This window comes from Juglans microcarpa x Juglans regia, chromosome 7S (genome assembly GCF_004785595.1).
Source record: "Juglans microcarpa x Juglans regia isolate MS1-56 chromosome 7S, Jm3101_v1.0, whole genome shotgun sequence".
In the NCBI taxonomy this organism is placed as follows: domain Eukaryota; kingdom Viridiplantae; phylum Streptophyta; class Magnoliopsida; order Fagales; family Juglandaceae; genus Juglans; species Juglans microcarpa x Juglans regia.
Window position 1 is genome coordinate 7,865,553 of NC_054607.1, and position 13,676 is coordinate 7,879,228.

Here is a 13,676-nt window from a genome sequence, read left to right on the forward strand (position 1 = left end):
ATTTTTAGAATAATTGCATGATTAGATTTTTTAGATTATTTCATTTCCTTCCTAGGGCAAATTTCATACCCAATCGAAAAATGTATGAGAAATTTCAAGGTGGCTGTATTATGATATTTTCTTGTTGGAGAAGATTGAACTATTTTTATAAGTTAACCAACAAATTGACGTGATTTTATATAATCTGTTAGATCTATTTTATAATAAAAATAACTTTATAATATAACGTATAACATCAAACTACGTTGATTTATGAATTTATTTTTGTATAATTCTTTTGTAGTTAAATTTTTTCTCACAAGTGTATACGAAGTTGTGTCTAAGGCCTTCTGACCATTTTGTAAGTACGTACATGCAATTTTCTTTCCACGTGTAGACTAAGTACACGAGACATGTCAATATTCTAGTACCAGCCTTAACGCAAAGGTTCATCGGGGATCGTTTGCATCATTTGTAGCAAGAGTGTGTGCATTGATCAGGCCGTGGTCCACAAAAATCACCTCTCCCTTGTCCTTGCTAGGATAAAGAAGCAAAACTCATGACAATTCGAGACAAAAGTGATGTTGCGTTCAACTCTCGTTTTTATAAAGGAATTAAAGCGGTGAGAATGGGGATCTTGGAGGGATGAGTAGGAATCTGGACATTGTAAAATAGGGCGACGCACGAGACTCGAGCGCCCATGTGTTAGAGCATGGGCCTCATGTGTGATGCGCCTAGAGTACTGGCTATTTGGCAGTCTTCTCACGTACAATAGATTGGGAGTCGGGAAGGACCAATGGAGGGACACATGGCTGAAATGGACGGGCATGTGATAGTAGATATAGCTTTATAACTTGTCATGAAGAAGAAGAAGAAGAAACAAAGATCACCGTATTTTTGTCATGAAGAAGATGCAAGGCTTATGGCCATAATAGTAATGCATTTGCCATGGTAGCTTATTTTGGATACTAGTTTACCTTACAAAATGTGGCGCTTAGATCTCTCTATCCCAAAAATTCGATCATCACCCAAAATCGAAGAAAAATCATTATTTTGTTTTTTGTTTCAAGAATCAGAATAACAACCACTTCACCATTCAACCCGATCGTCAGATTTCAAAAATCATTATTAGGATTTGCTTCAGGCCGGAACCCGGAACTGGGAACCGGAACCCGAAAAACCGCATTCCAGACCAGACTGAAAAAAACTCGACCCGAATGAACAATCTTAATTCTTTTTTATATTTAGAATGCTGGTCTTTATCCTAAATTTTGTCATTACAATGACTGATATGACACATTTTAAATGACTGTCAATTTAATGATAGACATGAAATCACCCTAAATATAACATATTAGCAAAGATGACAAAATTGGAGATGAAGACTAGCATTGCTCTAATGAACCTCTTCCTAACAATCAAGGGATAACAAGGTTATATTTAACCATCAAAGAATTCGGTGATTCATTGACCCCTGCATGCAGTCCAATCTTAACGACAAACCTGCTGCACCAATCTTTGAACAGAGTGCATTTTTAAATAAAACATGAGGTCCGTAACAAAAAATATAGTTCTGGAGGTAATTCAACCAAAGGTAATGGTGTGAGCCTAAAGACAAGAATTAAGCTTGGTTGGTAAAGCATGTTTGAAGAAAGCTCGCTTAAAACTCACCCATTGTATTAAAGTAGACTTTATAGCTATATACATTATGGCCTATATGCACGGCCAAAACAAAACATGTGGCATTATTCCTCCAAGTTCCACCGGTGTTCAAGCATACCTGTTCTGAACTGCTTTGCATGCACATCCACTCAACTTAGTGCACAATATTCCATTCTCCACAAGGAATGTACTGGAGACAGAAAAGAATCAACATAATAGAGGAGAGGTGTCCCTTTTGTTGGCTTGGTGATTTGTTGCTCGGTTTTCTAACCCTAAGAACAGTGGTTTGGGGTCTGCATTAAAAACAACAGGGTGGGGGTGGAGGGTGATCAACATTTTCCTCATTGTTACTCTTTCTTACTCCTTTTCTTCTTACTCTTTTTTTATTCATTTTAGCAGGGAGCTCAACATCTTCCCATATGTTGATGATAATAAAGAAGCGTTAAGAAGCATCTATGCAAGTGGTAAATCAACAAACCAGCACGACAGGATGATCGCAAGAAGATTGCTAAATGAGAGGATTCTGTCAGCACAAATCTATATGCTCTATAGAAATGCTAGGATGTTGAGACTCAAACCACAAATAAATTAACATCAATTATATATATATATATTCCCAAATGAGACAACTACAAATAGATTCTGCAGTTTTGACCCAAGCCAAACAGACAAGGGAATCCAAATGAAATTGACCTCACATAAAAAACATATATATATGAAGCCACTCTAAGAGTTTAATTTGACGTAAACAATAGTCAGTTCAAGTGCAAAGGGTGCATGACCATAGACCAATCAACAGGAGTCGTTCACCATTATTCATGCCAAAAACAACAGCCGATGAGAAAATAAAATTAGAGTATCCCGAACATCTCTAATCTGTTATTTAAACCCATGGAAACGAAAGCAAGAAAAACACCCTTCTCACAATATGACTGTACTTCCTAGCAGCTGCGCTGTCATTCGTAGGTCACCTAAAGAATTTAGGAAAATTTTGAATCACGTTATTTACCATAATAATTGGGAATATTTACCAATCGATGCCCTTACACTGAACACAAAAAAAAATAATAATAATAATAATAATAATAAATTAATTAACATGCCATAAATAAATAATCCTACTTGACAACTATGACCAGATCCAATCGCATTAACGATAAGAATTACGTTGACAAAGAAAATAGATGACAAAGCGATTATTAAAATGTATGGATCCCAAATTATACATGCCACTAGATCCCACATCAAGCTTTATGCCACTCAGACAGTTAATTATTCAGAGCTAATTATCTCAGAAAAGAGTTGTGCCATTGATCATGTTATTCAAAAAGAAACTCATCATAATCTATCATAATAGCTGCGGATTGAAGTGGAGAGTTCAACATGAATCATCATTGAATCAATTTCCAACAATAGTCGACATTATTGTATACAAGCAAAAGACAACTAAATGACATAAGTAGCAACATTTATAATTCAATCACTTGATGTCACCTGCATGTATCCTATTTCAATCCTTGATGAATATGCGTAATGTTAAAACATAGCAAGCTGTAATGAGAGAGAGGGGAAGAAGCCAATGTGGGTGTCTGGCAACCATGGTTAATAATTGGTATGATTGGAAAATTAAAAACATCTCTTCTAGGGGAAACTATAACCCACTACTGCGTGGTTTTAATTTTCCAATTTCAATCTGTGTAGATGAAGATCATTATAACCTAATCCAAACCTAAAACTCACTTGTAATCAATATAAATTGAGCTACATAGCTAGTTCAATTTGTGTATATGAAGATCTTGGATTTCCAATACGTCATTTCAGTTTCAAATCATCATTGAGATTAGGTTTTCAAAATTACTGGGCAAAACAAACAGAAGCAAACAAACACGAGGATAGAAGATGGCATCTAGGGTTTGGTGATTAGAAAGGTTACCTCTTGTGCCTCTGAACGAAGGCAGAGTTCTTCGCATCTTCCTCTGCGGGTTATTAAATAAAAAATAAAAAAATCAAATCAGGGATTTACAATAGGGAATGAGAAAAATGGAGGCGGAGAAAGATTGAGAGGGGGCTAGTACCAGTGAGACCAAGAGAGAACTTGGTGATGATGGCTCCAGTAATGGCGAAACCCACCAGGAAAGGCCAGTTCCGATTCCATTCCCTCTTGAAGAACACCGGCCACGGATCGAACTTCGGCATCTTCTCTTCGCTCTCTTTCTCAAATTCTACTCTCTCTCTCTCTCTCTCTCTCTCTCCCAAGTGGTTCGCTATTTGTAGTCAAGGTCCTGAGTAGAGCCCATGGGCGGAAAGCTCCCGCCAGCCGCATGAGACCGTCGGATTTGGCAAACAAATGAAATCCAGCGGTCATGACGGTCTGCTTTTTGTGGGCCTTAATTTCCCATTGCCCAAGCCATGACCTAGGGTTTAAGAGGCTACTTACAGGCAATCTCGAATTCGTTCTTAGCCCAATTCAATGGTGAAAGACTTTATTTTTAGACTTCGAGTTTCATGCCATTGGACTTTGGCCCAATGTCACGACTCAAATCTTGAGAATCAAAGCCGAGAGTCCAGTCCTTCCTTTAGGTTGTTTTCATGCAAGTTTTCTTTTCGACAAATGATTTAGTTACAAGAAGATTCTATAAATATAAATTCACAAATTAATATCAGTTAATCTAGTACGTTAGATTGTAAGACTATTTTATTGTAAAATAAATTTAACATATCATATGAAATCATGTTAATTAGTAAGTTTACTTTCGTAGGATCTTTTTGTGACTGTAACACTTCTTTTTATTTTATTTTATTTTTATTTTTCTAAGTGATTTGAGGCTAATAGAAGAATTCCTCCTTGGGACAGAAGACATTTCTCATAATTGATTGATTATTTTCAGTAATTCAATTTGTAATTTGACACACTTGGATCATGGATTGAGCCAAATGAACTTGTGTTATTGCTGAATATACAATGTCACATTTTTTTTAGCATGAGTTTGCAGTAATTATAGAATATATAATATTGAGGATCGAAAATATAAGTTGATTAAATTATCTTGGTTTCCAAGAAGTCTCTCCTTAAAATATAGAAAATGCTAGTATGCCGCTTGAGTTTGCCTCCTCACTTTGACCGCTCATGTATTTAAATTTTTTTTTAATTTTTTTTACTTAATGATCAAGGAAGCGGTTTTTAGTGTATTAATGTATTTTTTTATTTTAAAAAATATTAAAAAATATTAAAAAATATGAAAAAAATAAAAATGTAAATTTGTGCTAGGCGGCACACCCAGCAGTCATTGTTAGACGGCAACCTAACATGACTCTTAAGATATACCCCTTTAGATAAATGAAAAATAAGTGGTGCGACATGATCACAACGGTCATATTTAATGTTGTATAAATAGATAATTAGCTTGTATGTTTTTGCAGATGAGATGAGATGAAATTTGAAAGTTAAATAAAATATTTTTAGAATATATTTTTTTAATATTATTTTTGTTTTAAGATTTGAAAAGGTTGAATTATTTACTTTATTTTGTGTAAAAATTAAAAAAAATTATAATAATTAGATTAGATGAGTTGAAATAAATCGTGAAAACAAACGAGGCTAAGTTTCTTGAGGAATTGGTTTGTGATTTTTGTAACTTCCAAGTTTTTTTTTGTACATGGTATTCCTCCTTAAATAACAATTAAAAAAAAAACAGAGAAGACAAATTGCAATATAATATTTTTTAAATTGGAGGCCAGTAGTTTGGAGATAAAGTGTACTTTTCTTAAGAAATAAATAAACTTTATATTTGGATAGAACTTATTAGAGAGATTGATATAGCAATGATACATAATATTGTTATAATTATTACTTTTAGCTGTTTCAATCAAATTAAAATATTTATTAAAAAAACAGAGCTAAGGAAGATTGATAAAAATAAACGCAAGTGGTAAGAGGAACACCCAATAATTACCAGAAGAATATTTCCTAGAAAGAATATATTCGGAAGAACGATTGCTTATTTTTATAGGTGAAAGTTACTTGCCCGCGATCGCTTATTGAAGCCAATAAAGTCAACTTTTTGACACAGTCATTACTCCTGGACTAGAAAGTAACAGACAAGAAAAGAAGATCGAGGAAGAAGAAGAACCATGACCGCTCAGACTCCCATCATCCCTCTTCTTACTCCTTACAAGATGGGAAACTTCAATCTTTCTCACAGGTATTTATATGTTCGATCTTAAGCTTTTATTATAAGTCCGTATTTTATGAGTTTGACAGTGCAGCTTAATTCCTAATTTGGCCTCCTCGTCAATCAAGCCCAACCATGCTTGCATCCGTGTATATATAAATCATCACCCAAAATGAATGAATATACATGAGAATCTTGTTTAGTGGCGGCTGATTCTGAAGTAGTAGGAGGGAGTTGACCAGTTTAACTTTTTTGTCTGTATTAAGCCAAGCTCGGACTCCAGTGAACCAAGTGCTAGCTAGCTCTCAGGCTCTTAGCTTCAGCTTCGTAATGGTTGAAAGAGGTCATTAATTTTCACTAATGTATAAAAAGAGAGTCAAAACCAGCATAGGCCCTGAAATTGAAAAGAAATATATGCAAATTTGTATATCAATGGAAACGATTGTTGATATCGTGTTTTACGGTCTCAGCAATTTTGCCATTCTAGATTGGTCCGCTCCTGCGTACAAAGAAAGTGAAGGCTCGGGATAATGGGAGATACCTTATTAAGATATAAAATAAATAATAAAATCTATATCTTCTCATCAGTTTAAACTTTTGAGATAAGTGTTGATTTCACATGGTATCAGAGCATAGGTCTTGAGTTCAAATTCCGATTCTACACTATCTCATTTAATTAAATATTTCACGTGTTAGGTCACCTATTTAGGGGGAGTCTAACTTACACGTGAGGGTAAGTGTTAAGATATAAAATAAATAATAAAATCTTATCTTCCTATTAGCTTAAACTTTTAGGACAAGTAGTGATTTCACATACCTCTGATGCCTAAGTTAGTTGGGCTCTAAACTTGTGATCTGTGAAAGCTTTCAATCAATGTATATATGTGTTTTTGCTCCCAAAAGAAAGATCTTTATACCTTGTAGGGGCGATCCCTTGTCAGGCTGCTCGTGGTGGTGCCAATTCGTACCCAGGTCGTGTCCTTTGCCAACTCTTTACCACGTGACAGGCCATCCATACCTGATCGTGGTGACCGTTGACAACTCTGGCTGCTTATCGTGGCGTGCCCACCTCCGTCCTTCATTAAATGTAGCGTGGTCTCGGTCAAGCACTCCCACCTTCCAGATCTTGTCCAGCCATCGGCGCTCAAGGACTTGGGTTGTCCTTGGCCTTGTACATGCGACTTGTCAACCAATAGATGTGTCAGGCCTCTTGGCATAGTTCCCATGCCCCGCGCATGCTATCTTACATCTTTCTTGTGGGCTCCATAGGCCGACCTTGCCTTTCATGGCCCAACCTAGACCATCTTATTCTCTTACAGGACTGTCCTTAGGCCTACCCATACCGTGTGGGCTGGGCTTGTTCGGTCAGGCCCATCATTAGGAACAACTCCCCTCACAACAATAATAGGTTTGTATAGAGCAATATCATGAAAACTTAAAAGCATGATCTACAATATTGCTACTGCATCTTTGAATCTAAGAGCACTAGTATTAGATTATGCATTTACATATGCATCTATATATTTGCATAATATGACCTTAAATTGGATTGCATTAGATTTTGCATATCAAAAAATTTGCATAGCTATCAACATTGTTTCTACAAATTTGAAAATGCATTGTTCACACATCAATTCTTATTATTACTTTTTTCTCTCTCCTTCCCCTTTCTCTCTCGATACCAACAGAAATAAACTCTCTCTTGAAACATTTCTTTCTCATTTCTCTCTCTCTCAACACCAACAAAAAGAAATCCAAAAGAAAAAATTTTAGAAAAAAATAAATAATAATTTATTATTATTATTTTGAAAGTTTTGTTATTATTTATTATTATTTTGTTATTATTTATTTTTTCATTATTATAATAATAATAAATAATAAATAATTATTTTTTATTATTTTATTCAAAAATCCATATTGGTATAAGATATATGCTAAAACTGCATCTTCGCTTACATATTGGTAAAGGCATTAATTATGTTTCTGTACAAACTTTTTGTTTTTTTGTTTCTAGTTCTTATTATTTTTTGTTTTATATTGTTTTTCCTCTTCAGTTTCTCGAACCTTATACCTTTTCTTTTTTCTGTTTTTCCCACAACGAACCATATATGCATGTTAAATTTTGTGGATAAGAAATGGATCATCTATTTTTAGTAATTTATCATTTTCTAAATCTCTTTTCAGAATAGTTTTGGCACCATTGACCAGAACTAGGTCGTATGGCCATATTCCCCAGCCACATGCTGCCATATATTATTCGCAGAGAGCCACCAATGGCGGTCTCCTAATAGCTGAAGCGACTGGAGTTTCTGAAACTGCTCCTGGGTAATGATTTTTTATGTCATTTTCGAAGTAATTTTTTTTGTTTTCCTTCTGCAAGTGGTGGGGATGAAACCCCATTAAGACAGACAACAAAGCAAAATACAAGAAAAAAGTAGTCTTTGTCAGCCTCGATCAAAGCTGATCAGAGTGTCCTCCTTTGGTATGTATACATGATGATTGCAAAAGGCTCCCTCACACGCCGGGGATATGGACAAAAGAGCAAGTTGAGTCGTGGAAACCAATCGTAGATGCTGTTCATGACAAGGGTGGAGTCTTCTTTTGTCAACTTTGGCATGCAGGGAGGGTTTCATATCGAGGTTAATCTGTAATCTCCTTTATTTCTCTCTCTTCCTACTTCACAAAATTGCTTTCTTATATTCTAGTTTGGTTACTGTATTTTCAGAATATGTTATTATTATTTATTATTTTATGATTATTTTTTACTTATTTTTTACTATTATTTAATATTTTTTTATTATTTTTTTTATTATTATTCATGGAATACTTGAGAATACCTCACAATCCAAATGTAACCTATATTTCCCATAAATTGGATCAAAGAAAAAATAAAGTTGATTCTTTTTTTTCAAAAAATAAGATGAGAAAATAAAACTAAAGACTTTGTTGAAAATAATTGAGTTTGGGTATTTTTTAAATTTGATTTAATTTCTAGAAAAAAAAAATCACTTAATGTGATCACCAAACAAACAAAAAAAAATGGCTATTCCTAGTCCTTTAAATGATCATTTTGAGTACCAAGTTTTTAGGATTGTGTCATGCTTATACTCTTCCATCTTCACCACCAAATCTTAACAGGGTAAATTAACTTTGATAGTCATTGGAAAATTACCTTTTATAGAAATGCTTCATTTACAAAGGGATTTCATAAAATGAATCTTACAAATTGATATAATTTGATGTGATACATCAGATTCTAAAATTTTTATTATTATTATAAAGTAACTACAACATTTATATTAATTTATGAATTTAATAGTTTTAGATTCGTTTGTAAATCAATGACTACCCTACTTATTAGATAGCAAATTATAAGTCTTATTTTTCCACTCTTGAGGTGGTGGGTGATGTTTTCATATAGAAAACATCACATGGACGCTCTTGCATACAAAAATATTAAAGAGCAGTGCTATATCCACCACCCGAGACACGCCTCGATAAGAATAAAAATATTTTTTATTTTATTTTTTTTCATTATTTTTTTATATTCTTAATTTTTTTTAAATTCACAACATCACTAAAAAATACTTCCTTAATTACTAAGTAAAAAATAAATAAAAAATTTCAGGACCCAACATTCCGTAAGTCTAGCATTTGTTAATATTAAAACTAATTGTTAATTTGGATCTTCATCATCATATATATTTTTGTTTACAGGCTTACAGCCAAATGAGCAAGCTCCAATCTCTTCTACCAACAAGCCTTTAACTGTTAAATATGAACCTGATGGAGTTGATGCTTCACAGTTCACTCCACCAAGGCAGCTAAGGGTAGATGAAATTCCTCAAATTGTTAATGATTTTAGAATTGCCGCGAGGAACGCTATTGAGGCTGGTAAGCTCTAGCTTCTCATAAATTAAACATGAATTTTGTGAGAAGTCAAAATTGGTCATGTTCAAGCAAAATAAAATGCAATTTAAGGAATGTAATTTCTATCTCATCTCATCTCATCTCATTTCTAATTAATATCATTCAAACACAAACACTTTAAAATTAATTATTACAACTTTTTCAAATTAATTATTACGGCTTTCTCAATTTCCAAACAAAAAAAAAATCAACTTTTTCAAATATCAAAACAAAAATTATATTAAAAAAATTATATTCTTTCAAATTTTTCTTTCATTTCTCAAAACTCAATAAATACTTAATTCAAACAATCTCACTACTATTCACAAATCATTTTAGGAAAATGCTACTCTTCCCGCTGATGGCTCCTGCTAGAAGTTACCACTGGGATTTTTTTTATTTTGTTTTACTTAATAATTAAGCAAGTATTTTTTAAGAATATTATAGTTTTTTTTTAAATATTTAAAAGTGTTAAAAAATACATGAAAAAAAAAACAAAAAAAAAAAACCAGAAAACAACTAAAATGTGAGAGTAGCACCGCCCATCATTTTATTCCTATCCACAATTTTCATTTCATTTCATTTTCTAAACATCTCTTAATTTAATTGGTCAAAGTTACAAAGAGATCAGTGCTGACAAAGGTTACTTGAGACAGAAAAGTATTCACATCATGTCATGGCTAATTATTTAATTTTTCAAAAAGAGAAATAATTAATATTCATCATCTTTTTAGACTTTGAGTACTAGTACTTAGGGCTCTTTTTTGAACTATATATATAATTAATTAATTGTTTACTTTGTTTTTAGGTTTTGATGGAGTTGAGATCCATGGGGCTCATGGTTACCTAATTGACCAGTTTCTTAAAGATCATGTGAATGATCGAACAGACCAATATGGTGGATCCCTTGAAAATCGTTGTAGATTTGCATTGGAAGTAGTCGAAGCTGTTGCTAGCGAGATAGGAGCAGACAAGGTTGGAATAAGGTTGTCTCCTTTTATAGACTATATGGAATCAGGAGACTCAAACCCAATATCATTAGGCATATACATGGCTGAATCCTTAAACAAATATGGGATTGTTTACTGCCACATGGTTGAGCCTAGAATGAACACAGCTGAAGAAAAATATGAAGGTCCTTACAGTCTTCTGCCAATGAAAAAGGCTTTTATGGGTACCTTTATGGCTGCCGGGGGCTATGACAGGGAAGGTGGGAACAATGCCATCACTGAAAATCACACAGATCTTGTTGCTTATGGTCGTTTGTTTTTAGCCAATCCAGATTTACCCACAAGATTTCAGCGTGATGCCTCTCTCAACAAATACAAGAGAGAGACATTCTACATTCCCGATCCTGTTGTTGGTTATACTGATTATCCGTTTCTTGATGAGAATGTTGCTTAGGTTGTCAAATGATAATGGGGGAATTTAGATCGAGTTTGGAATCCAATGGGTTTTTAGTAATTCATTATAAATATAACAAAAAATAAAAATATATTGGAAGATATCTTATTAGACAAAATATATTCATCATATTTTTTCTCATCATTTCATGATGTGGCATTAAAAGATAGATTCACGAGTAAAATATAATAAATAGTCTACAATCATCTAATGACACATTATGGAATGTTGAGTAGCATTACTCAACTTATTATTTATTTATTTTTACCAAATTTCATATTTCATCTCTTGCAAATATTCATAATCCAAAGAATCTAACTGGGATTATGATGATTTGATCATTGGACATCCTTCATGAGAGAGGAGCATATAGCATTAGACCATAAAAGGCAATAATTAACAAAATTAGTGAAACTTTAGGTTGTGTTTGGATGTTGAAGTGAGTTGAGTTGAGTTGAGTTGAGATGATAAAATATTGTTAAAATGTTATTTTTTTAATATTATTATCATTTTAGGATTTGAAAAAGTTGAATTGTTTATTATATTTTATATTGAAATTTGAAAAAGTTATAATGATGAGTTGAGATAAGTTGATGATCCAAACGAAGCCTAAAATCAAATATTTATCGGGAACCACATAACATCATCATTATTGTAAATAATCATTGCAGACTTTCAATTATCCAAGACTTTATTTACACCATTGGGAGTGAATTAGGGTGGGACTAGATGAATATTAAAATTAGATAACCTATTAAAATTATGAATATTATATAACCTATTTAACATAAACCAATATTACAAATCCAACAATAACGAATATGAGTATAGGTTCAGAATTATAATCTTAACAATAAAAATATAAGCATATTAAGAAATACCATATTACCAATATTATAATTCAACAATAACAAATTATAATTTTGAAATAAAATTTAAACGAGTTATTGCGGGTTGATTTCAGATTAAGCGGGTTGACCCATTATTAACCTGTATATTAATTATGTCTTAACGGGTCAACTTGTTTTGACCCAAATCCATTCACATCAAACTCAATTCTACTAATTTTGTGTCATGTTCATATTGAATTCATAGGTTGTGTCACATATTGTCAACCTTACATGAATGGTTGCTCTTGCACTAAAGACATTGAGGTGCTTTTATTTGGTGAGATGATCGACCTGTTGATTAAGTTTTGTCGACAATTAATTAAGGTGTTACCTTACATATGGTAAGATTTGTCTCAAATCAAATTGGCCGGATTAAGTTAATAGTTGTTTTTTTTAGAACAAAACAATTTCATTCATAATAATGACATAATCAGTTATAATGATAAAACCATAGAATTACAAATTAGCAACTAGTAAAATTCTAGACTAAATAAAATCTAGGCTTTGAGACCACAAATGAACTGTATCATCCACAAGGCGAGCATGCTTTACAAGCAAATGAACTGCTTCTTTTCCTTGCCTCCCAATATAAAGTACATCAGATTTATCAAAAGTAGAAAGAAGTCTTTGTATCTAAGATATTATATTACCTTGCTTGGAAAAGTTAGGTTTTTTAGAGCCAATAGCTTCAATCACAGACATGAAAGAATTCTCTTCCAATAACAAACTAGAAAAACCTAAATGCAAGATCATCTATAAATCCCTTAAAGTAGCTAAAGCCTCAATATCATCCACCTCAAACAACCCAAACTCTTTCTTACACAGAGCAAATTAAATATCTCATTTATCAATCCTTAAAATAGCCCCCACACCCCTAGAATAAAAAGAATGGAATAAAGTATCATCAAAATTAAGGCTGACCATACCCAAATCAGAATAATTACCAATAGACTCCTTAAAAAGTAGAACAAAAGGACAACATATAGGCAGCGACTTTTTCACATATGGATAGCCCCAAAAAGTATGACAACAATTTTCCACTATCAATGTACAAAGAGGACAATTTGCATTAGAAAGAATAACCATCTTTAGCAAATTCAATTTTGTAGGGGATTATCCTTACAAGCACGCTACCCAAAATTCTTAAATTTATTAAGAAGATTTAGATTCGAGGATTGACGCCAAAAGGGTGAAGAATCATTAAAATAAGAACTTTCAGCACGACGAGTAGAATCAAATAATGTCATAGCAAGATGATATCCAGACTTTACTAAATCTTAGTGTCTATCCATACAAACTTATCTTCTAATCCTCTTGGAAGTAAAGGAGTACAATAACATTAGCAACAAAAGGAGGAATATAGATTGTATCAAATCCACATCCCAAGAGCCATTAGACTGATGTATAAACATATTAACTTTCAAATAATATTGAATGACATAATTAGGTGGAAGAGATTGAGGTATCCAAAAAATTGGGACCCATATATCTTGATTTATCCTAACACTATCACCATTCCCTATCCTCCAAATACCCCCAATTATCAAAAGAGATTTAACGGTACAATTACTCCTCTATACATATAAAACCTTACTACCCAACTGTGTATGTAGAAAGTTTGTATTAGGAAAATACTTAGCTTTATAAATCCGAGATAATA

General features: G+C 33.0%; 2 protein-coding genes across 2 annotated transcripts; one reads left to right on the forward strand and one right to left on the reverse strand.

The window, feature by feature from the left end:
• Window positions 1–3,570: 3,570 nt before the first annotated feature.
• Window positions 3,571–3,911, reverse strand: LOC121240644. The gene is made up of 2 exons (XM_041138134.1): window positions 3,717–3,911; window positions 3,571–3,617 (listed from the first exon to the last, which is right to left on the reverse strand). Exons 1-2 carry the CDS (start codon window positions 3,835–3,837, stop codon window positions 3,571–3,573), a joined length of 168 nt encoding a protein of 55 aa, XP_040994068.1. The 5' UTR covers window positions 3,838–3,911.
• Window positions 3,912–5,686: 1,775 nt separating this feature from the next.
• On the forward strand, window positions 5,687–11,239 carry LOC121240645 (putative 12-oxophytodienoate reductase 11). The gene is made up of 5 exons (XM_041138135.1): window positions 5,687–5,843; window positions 7,998–8,138; window positions 8,322–8,452; window positions 9,531–9,707; window positions 10,531–11,239. The coding sequence occupies exons 1-5, from the start codon at window positions 5,773–5,775 to the stop codon at window positions 11,124–11,126; spliced, it is 1,116 nt and encodes a 371-aa protein (XP_040994069.1). The 5' UTR covers window positions 5,687–5,772; the 3' UTR covers window positions 11,127–11,239.
• Window positions 11,240–13,676: the final 2,437 nt, after the last annotated feature.

What these genes read in the sequence shown, in the direction of transcription:
- LOC121240644 (XM_041138134.1), bottom strand. Translation starts at nt 3,837, where the DNA reads ATGCCGAAGTTCGATCCGTGGCCGGTGTTCTTCAAGAGGGAATGGAAT. An exon ending in GTTCTCTCTTGGTCTCACTG is followed by an intron (nt 3,618 to 3,716) that starts GTACTAGCCCCC and finishes AATAACCCGCAG; the next exon opens with AGGAAGATGCGAAGAACTCT.
- LOC121240645 (XM_041138135.1), top strand. Translation starts at nt 5,773, where the DNA reads ATGACCGCTCAGACTCCCATCATCCCTCTTCTTACTCCTTACAAGATG. An exon ending in GTTTCTGAAACTGCTCCTGG is followed by an intron (nt 8,139 to 8,321) that starts GTAATGATTTTT and finishes TGATTGCAAAAG; the next exon opens with GCTCCCTCACACGCCGGGGA. An exon ending in AGGGAGGGTTTCATATCGAG is followed by an intron (nt 8,453 to 9,530) that starts GTTAATCTGTAA and finishes TTTTGTTTACAG; the next exon opens with GCTTACAGCCAAATGAGCAA.